This window comes from Tupaia chinensis, unplaced genomic scaffold, assembly GCF_000334495.1.
Source record: "Tupaia chinensis unplaced genomic scaffold, TupChi_1.0 Scaffold140371_1, whole genome shotgun sequence".
NCBI classification, from domain to species: domain Eukaryota; kingdom Metazoa; phylum Chordata; class Mammalia; order Scandentia; family Tupaiidae; genus Tupaia; species Tupaia belangeri.
The window spans coordinates 24,886-32,683 of record NW_006200248.1 but is presented as its reverse complement, the minus strand read 5'-3'; the positions used below and the strand labels follow the sequence as shown (position 1 = coordinate 32,683).

Sequence of the window (7,798 nt, the reverse complement as noted above, 5' to 3'; positions counted from 1 at the left end):
TAACACGTAATGACAACTAAGTCTCGCTGGTTCAGTTATTGATTCCCTGTTCAGCCCATGTGTCTGGGTACTTACTACATGCCAGGGGATTAGATATGAATTAGATTAGTCTTGATCATCAGTGTGTTTCTATATCTTGTGAAATACAGCATGGTGTATAAAGGCCCTATGGGCAGGAGACACAAATTCGGATCACATTCTCTGGTTGACCATTGATCCTGGGCATGTTACTCGGTCTCTCTGAATTTAAATGTGAAGAGTAGGGCCACCCATGGCCTGGTGGCTAAGGTGCTGGGTCCCCATAGCTAGCTGACTACACAACTCAGGTCCTAGACAGAGCGGCTTGTGTGCTTGCATGCCCAGGATCCCGAGAGGGGATCACAGAAGGGACTGCAACGTGGCCATCCCCAGGGGGTGATTTCTCACTGCCCCACCTTCCCCAGCTCACTCTGGGGGGTGTGCACACTGTATAACAAAACTGAAGGAAAAAAATAGAAAGGAGCCTTCTTAGCATAGGGCGTGGGCACATATATGTTTGTGTGGTTTTCAATAGAAGCCATGTGTCTTTGAATATTTATGGAATGCAAAGCACTCCCTATAGATGTTTTTTTGTTGTTGTTGTTTTTTTTTTTATTCTCACATAGATAAAAGCCCAGAAGGACAGTTCTCTCAGCTAATGACACCGCCCAAAACCCTACAGCAACATCTGAATCATATCATGGATCCTCCTGGGAAAAAACAAGATGTGGAAGAGACTTTGTTACAACTCGTTCACGATCCCGACTGCGGGGACGTGATACGGCTAGGTAGGTTCCCCAGTCTGACACTGAGGAAGCGTGGCCTGGGGGGCGGGAGTCAGAGCAGACCGGACACACCAATTCTTCTTGCCTAGCAAGACCCAGAGAGAGGTCGTCTCTGGGAGGAAGAAAGCAGTGACAATGGGGGCCTTTCTTGACTCTATTTTCCCCATTCACAGCTGGTAGAAGTGTTGTTTTCAGATTCCTGAGTCCTCAGTCACTGTCAAAGGGAGGAACGGTGTTTCTTGTTCCTGCAGCATAACTTCTAGAGGTCGTTTAGGACGATTTATGGTGTTCTGAGAGAGGCGGAGATGGTTCCACTCTCGGTGCTCTGACAGCGCCAGGAACGCGTTTCTCCTGGACCAGCTCCCAGCCACACATCTCATTCAGAGTTTGGCAGGTTCCCCCCTACATGGTCCCCAGCCACAGCATTAGTCCTGGGCCTGCCAGTGTTTATCAGGAAATCTGGACCTTATCTTCTGAGACATACTCCCTCGGAGGTGTAATGATCATTTGCAGAATGTGCCCCTCCCTCAAGTGCCTTCGTTTTCCTGTTTTCATTGAGTAAATATTTACTGAACTCTCCATTGTAAGCCACTGTGCTCAATGCAAATACAATGATAACTACTAAGTTTTTGATTGATTTCTTACATGGGAGAGAAAGAGGAGAGACAGGCACCCCCAAAAAGCCTCCACGCCACAGTCTACCTCCAGTCTCGGTCAGATCTCTCGTGCCTCCAGCATGCTCAGGGACGTCCAGGACATGCACCTATGACTTTCCCACATGGATTTCGTCGTGTTGCCATCACGGCACCACCTGGTGCTGCTACCGCCACGCTGGGCACTAGACCGCAGTTGGGTTCTGGCTGCTGTGGGCCAGCCCATGCTCACTCGCTCACGGACTGCACCAGGTTTTCCGAGCATGTGCTCAGCTCACAGCCCCTTGCTCTGAAGGCAGACCTGAGTGAGCCACACTGCGTAACGTGGTGATGGGGATAGCCAGCACTCTGCGGCCTTTTGAGTGGATGGAAGGCTTGAAGAGTTGCTCATCGCTAAGGGATCCTATGTGTGTGTCTTCAGAACAAAAATTTTTCTCCTAGATTAAACCACTTGTTTTTTATCTTTTCATATCTTAGAACTGAGAACCAGAAGTTGTCAGCAGATTTGAAGTCATAAAATGACTTGAGGATCGCTCGCCTGCTGCCTGCCCTGTTTACGGAGAGCAGACGCAGGTGCAGAGGGGCTCTGACTTCCCTGGCTTACACAGCAGGCTCGTGTCCCACCATAGCAAGCCGCTCCTGGTCCCAGCCCCTCAATCCTGGCCCCACGTTCATGGCTCCTGTGACACCAGGACAGGGGAAGATTTGCTGCTCCTATCTGGTAAATGGAAGGAATATTTAGTCTCAGGTTCTAAAACTGTTATGATATGGTAACATCTGTGGCTTTTGGTAGCCTCTCTGGTTTTGTTTTCACAGGGCTTTCAGCCATCATGAGACCTTCTAGTATAAGACAGAGCACCAAGGGCATCTTTACAGCTGGTAAGAACTGTAGGAAGTCTATGTGTACCCGCCGCACTGGTTGGCGTTGGCACTCTCGGTTCAAATGTAAAGCTCGGGCCGGTCCTATGGCCTGGGGTGAAGGAAACTAGAGTCCACACAGCCGGACGCATGCTACAGGTCCTGGACCTGGCAGTTGAGAAACATGCCCAGCTTGCGTGTGCATGTCCTCAGGATCACAGCAGGAAGGAGACATGGAGGCAGAGGGGGTATGGCATGACCATTCCTCATTGATAGTGTTTATTCTTTAACCTTTCCTCTCTCTGGCAAACACATGTGCCATCTGGCAAAAAATAAAATTTTTAACTGTAACCCTCGGGCCGGCCTAATGGCCTAGTGCTTAAGGGAACCAGATCCCACATGACTGACCATGCAGTTCAAATCCCAGACCCAGTAGCTTTAAAAACAGACTAGGCGTGTGCACATGTGTGCCCCAAATCCTGACAGGATGGAGAATGGAGGAGAAGGGATTGCAGTGTGACGTGCTCCATCGAGGAGTGAGTGCTTGCACCTTCCCTCTGTCTCTTTCTCTGTCTGGTGAATGGACACACCCTCGGAGTTATATCCAGAGACAGATTGAAGTGAAATGAGTGCCAGCTAGGGGAGTGGTGGTTAACGCGGCTGGATTCGACACGGCCAGCTCTGTGCTCCAGGTGCCAAACTTGGCAGCTTGCAAAATATACCAGGCCGGGACCACCAGTTGGCGTAATGACTGTGTGGCTGGACTCCCACATAGTCCTGGACCCAGTGGCTTAAACTCACTCTGGGCACGTGTGCGTGTGTGCCCAAGATCACGAGCGGAGAATGGAGGAGAAGGGATTGCGGTGTGGCCATCCCCCCGAGGGGTGATTTCTCACTTTCTGTCTCTCTCTGCCTGGTGAGCACCCCTATAGCAAAAACCTCTCTTAAAAAAAAAGCAGAAAATATATCAGGCACGTGTGCATGCGTGCCCAGGATCGCTGGAGGAGAATGGATTGCAACATGGCCATCTCCCCTGAGGTGTGATTGCTCACTTTCCCTCTCTCTCTCTCCAGTGCACACATGTGTCCTATAGCAAAAACTTAAGAGTTAAGAAAAAAAGAAACAGAATGTAAAAGCTGTATCTTCTAAGTGCTTATAAAAAGTTGAGTTTCTGTGGTGAAATATTATAGTTGTTTATGAACAGCCATAACAACACTGTGATCTGGCCAGCTAAAAGTGTTGGACTGTTTGGGGCATGTTGTTGGAAGGCGGTCCAGCTACTCTGAGTAGCTCCTGTGTGTGGATTCCTCTTATAATTTTGCATTTAGCGGAGTTGTGTACCGTGTTCTAAAACAGCACGCCCCTTATTCAGTCAGCTGTTTCTCACCCTCTGTGGGTTGTTGTGTTTTTTTCTGCCATTTTTCTAAACTCAGTAGTAAATCCACATTGCTCTTTGTTTTCACATCATCTACCAACTTGTCTGTCAGAGATTAGGATTCAGCTCTTGCCCGCACCACTCACCTCCGTCTTATGTTGTTGTGGTGTCCTTCAGCTAAGTCAGTCAGTGTGACAGTGAGCCTCTAACACGTTCTGCCTCCCTGCTCAAGCTCTTCTCCCAGGGACCTCGTCCTCCCCTGTCCTGTCGGGCAGATCTGCCCTTTGTAACGTGTGCCTTTCATCATCTTGGTGTGGCACACTCTCATTTCGGTGAGGTGCATCATCCAATAATTTCTTGAGAAAGCATATAAATTCAGAGACCGTGCATTTCTGGAAATCTCATTCGTCGACCCTCACACCTGATACTTAATCAAGGTATAGATCTCGTTTGAACCGTGAAATGATGGCCATGATTGCTGTCCCACTCATGGGTTGGTGTAGAAGACCAGAGCCTTTTTTTTTTTTTAATTAAAAAAAAATTTTTTTTATAGGTTTTTGCTATAGGGCACATGTGCTCGCCAGAAAGACAGAGACAGACAGAAAGTGAGAAATCACAACCCAGGGGGGATGGCCATGCTACAATTCCTTCTCCTCCATTCTCCTCTCGGGATCTTGGGCATGTACGCACACGCACCTGTCGTGAATTTAAGCCACCGGGTCCGGGACTTGAACTGCAGTTGGCTACAACATGGGAGTCAGGTGACACAGCCATTACGCTAACTGCTGGTCCCACCAGAGCCATTTTGATCCATCATCCCTTATGATCCATCATCTCCCTGGAAGCCTGTGAGGTCCTTTACCCAGGGCTCTCCAAGTGCTTCGATGTGACATTTTTTATCTATTCTCCTTGATACTCATTGCCCTTTCAGTTTGGAAACCCAGAATAAGGGAATATAGGACAATTATCTTTTATTATTTCTTTAATTTTGTCATTTGTTTTATCTGTTCTCTTTTTGGAAATCCTTTTCTTTTTACTTTTTAAGAAATATTTTATTCTATTATTACTATTTTTTCATTTGATCAGAGAGAGAAAGGAAAGTGAAAAAGCAAACCACCAGATTCAGGACTCAAACCGTGGTTGGCCATGTGGGAGTCCAGAGCCTTAACCATCATGCCACTTGCTGGCCCCTCTGGAATGGCGGTTAATCTGATATTAGATCTCTTAGACTAGTCCTTTGGTTTTCTTTCTTTTTTTTCTTCTTCTTTTTAAAAAATCTCTTTAAAGCCTTTGTTCTACCTTCTTGGAAATTTTCTCAGCTTTAGCTTTCAGCACTTCAATTGAATTTTTTATTTCTGCTATTAAAATTTTAATTTCCAGAAGCTCTTGTTTTGGTCATTGTCATTGTGAATGCTCCTTTTTTATTTTTTTTGCATTACATTCTTTTATGCTTTTACATTCATTTAATGCTTAAGCATTAAATGTATCTTTGGATATTGCCAAATTGCCCTCCAAAGTGACTGTATCAATTCATGGTCCCCTTAGCAATGTACAGTTAATTATTTCCTCCCCATTCTTTCTTAAACACTTACTGAAGGTTTTAGTATATGTTAACCCTTTGTTCATTGCCTGGTAGCCCTGGAGTGCAGAGGCTGATTGTCCTGAGCATTCACTTGCTTCCCTTTTGCTTCTGAAGATACGAGATAGAGCACATGCATGACCGTGTGTGTATGTGTGTGTGTGTGCGCGTGCGTGAGAGACAGACAGAGATGGACACAGACCAGCACCCTCCCCTCGCCATGCCGTGACCCTTAGCCCAGTCCTCCAGCCCATCTGCTCTCAGGCACTTGGCACACGCCCTGCCTGTCTTAGCTGGCCATGGCAGACCATGCCCGTGCTTTGCAGCACTTGACCTCATCACGTGATGGCTGTTCTAGGCGGTTCTCCTGGAAAAGAATGTGCCGAGCATCTCATGTGCTCACCGCTCAGGACACAACACCATCCTGCCTGCCAGGACTCATGCTCTGGAGGGGGAGGCATGGATGTTGATAGACAATTGCTGGGACCAGCAGGTGGCAGAGTGGTTATGTGGCTGGACTCCCACAGAGTCAACCTGGTCCATGTCCCCGACCCAGCAGGTGTGTGTGCGTGCATGCCCAAGATCCTGAGAGGAGAATGGAGAAGGGATTGTGGTGTGGCCATCCTCCCAGGGGCAGTTTCTCACTTCATGACTGTCTCCGACAAGCTCATGTGCCCTATGGCAAAAATCTTTCTCTTAAAATATATAAACGGGACCAGCAGGTGGTGGGGTGGTTAAGGCGCTGGACACTCCCACATGCACGACCACAGTTTGAGTCCCAGACCTGGTGGGTTGTTTTCTCACTTTCTCTCTCTCTCTCTCTGTCTCTCTCTGTCTCTCTCTGGTCAAATTAAAATAAATGAATAAATAAAATTAAAAATAAAATAAAGAAACAAATATATTTTTTAAAATAGACAAGTGTCGTGCAGGGGGAGAAATGGCACAGAGGTAGCCCAGGGAAGGAGTGATCTCGCAGCCTCATTCTGGTTCCTGGGTTGGGGATGGCCAGGGAGCTGGTATGCCACACCTCTCCTTGTCTCCCAGCCCACCGCCTTGGATTCCCATCTGGCGTTCAGCCCCAGGAACATAATGTTAGCCTCCTGAGTTTTTCAAAAGATTCAACAAAGACTCGGGAGCATGTGTGCTAGCCCTGCTACCCTGAAGGTCTTCTGCCCACTGGGTGTACAGCTTTGCATTCCAGTGCGGACACTCATTAGCCAGTGTCCCTGGGGCCTGCCTGGCCAGACCGTAGACCAGGTGCTCTGTTCTCCTGGGGTGGGTCGGACTGTTAAGCTGTGTCTGCCATGACTGTGGTTCCCTTGCCACAATTCTCCTCAGGTGAGGCTTGATGATTTGTATGTGTGGGGTTTTTTTTTTGCCTTTTTTTTTTTAATTTTGGCTTTTCATGCTGTGAGAAATTGTTAGAATTATGGTCTTTGTTGTTTAGATTTTTAAAAATTGCTTTAGAGACATGTAAGTAAGATATTTACAGATCCTATGATGTCTAGAATCTGCTTCAAAATAAAACATGGTAAAAGGAGGTGGATAAGGGGCAGGTGATGCACAGCTGGACAGGAGTGGGCCAGCAGATGGCATGGTGGTTCAGGCAGCTGGATCCCATATGCCCAGCCATGCAGTTCAAGTCCCAGCCCCGGCAACTTGAAAAACATGATGGGCATGTGTGCGTGTGTGCCCAAAATTCCAAGAAGAAAATGGAGGACAAGGGATTGTAGCATGGCCATCCCCCATGCTCTCTTACATTCTTTCTCTCTCTGTCTCTCTCTCTCTGTCTCTCTCTCTCTCACAAGTGCTCATACCCTATAGCAGTTTTTGGGAAAAAAAAAAAGGAGTTAGTACATTGCCGAAGCTGGTTGAAGACACGTTGCTCTTCAATCTTTTTTTTTTTTTTTAATGGTTCAATTGGGACTGGAAGATGGTGTGATGGTTACTGACGTTGCAGGACTCCCACGTAGTCAACTGTGATTTGAGTCCCAGACCCAGAGGCTTAAAATGGGACAAGTGTGCATGTGTGTGCAAAATCCTGAGAATGGATTGCAGCATGCCATCCCCCTGGGCGTGATTTCTCACTTTCTGTCTCTCTGGCAAGCACACCTACTCTATAGCAAACATCTCTTAAAAAAACAAAACAAAACAAAACAAAATTTTCTCTAATAGATGGTTTAGAAAATCCAGTGTCATGCCCTCTTTATATCTCCAACCTAACTTGAGCCTTTTCTCTCTGCACGTGTTCTGTCCTTGGCCAGCAGGGGGCAGTGCATCACAGACATCAGCCAGATGCTGCCCCCACTGAGCACTCACCTGCTTCCCTTTCACTTTGAGAGATGCCAAATGCGACAGTGGGAGGCCAGAGAGGCAGAGTGTGTGTGACCTGGGACCGCGGTCACAGACACTGGAACATGGCGAGCAGCCCTTCCAATGCTCTGGGTTAACCTACCTGTGCTCTGGTCTCTGTGCTTATGGTGGCGTGGGCTGAGATGAAGGCTGCCCCAGCCCAGGCCAAGGGCAGGGG

The 7,798-nt window shown here is 47.6% G+C and overlaps 1 protein-coding gene across 1 annotated transcript in view; it reads left to right on the top strand.

The window, feature by feature from the left end:
- Positions 1 to 7,798, top strand: part of LOC102475871 (phosphatidate cytidylyltransferase, mitochondrial) — a gene marked incomplete at its 5' end in the record, with an annotated part of 42,666 nt that overhangs the window by 20,953 nt on the left and 13,915 nt on the right. The window contains 2 exons of the mRNA XM_014593373.2: positions 602 to 806; positions 2,273 to 2,335. Coding sequence (XP_014448859.1) covers positions 602 to 806; positions 2,273 to 2,335 — 268 coding nt within the window. The remainder of the gene's footprint in view (positions 1 to 601; positions 807 to 2,272; positions 2,336 to 7,798) is intronic.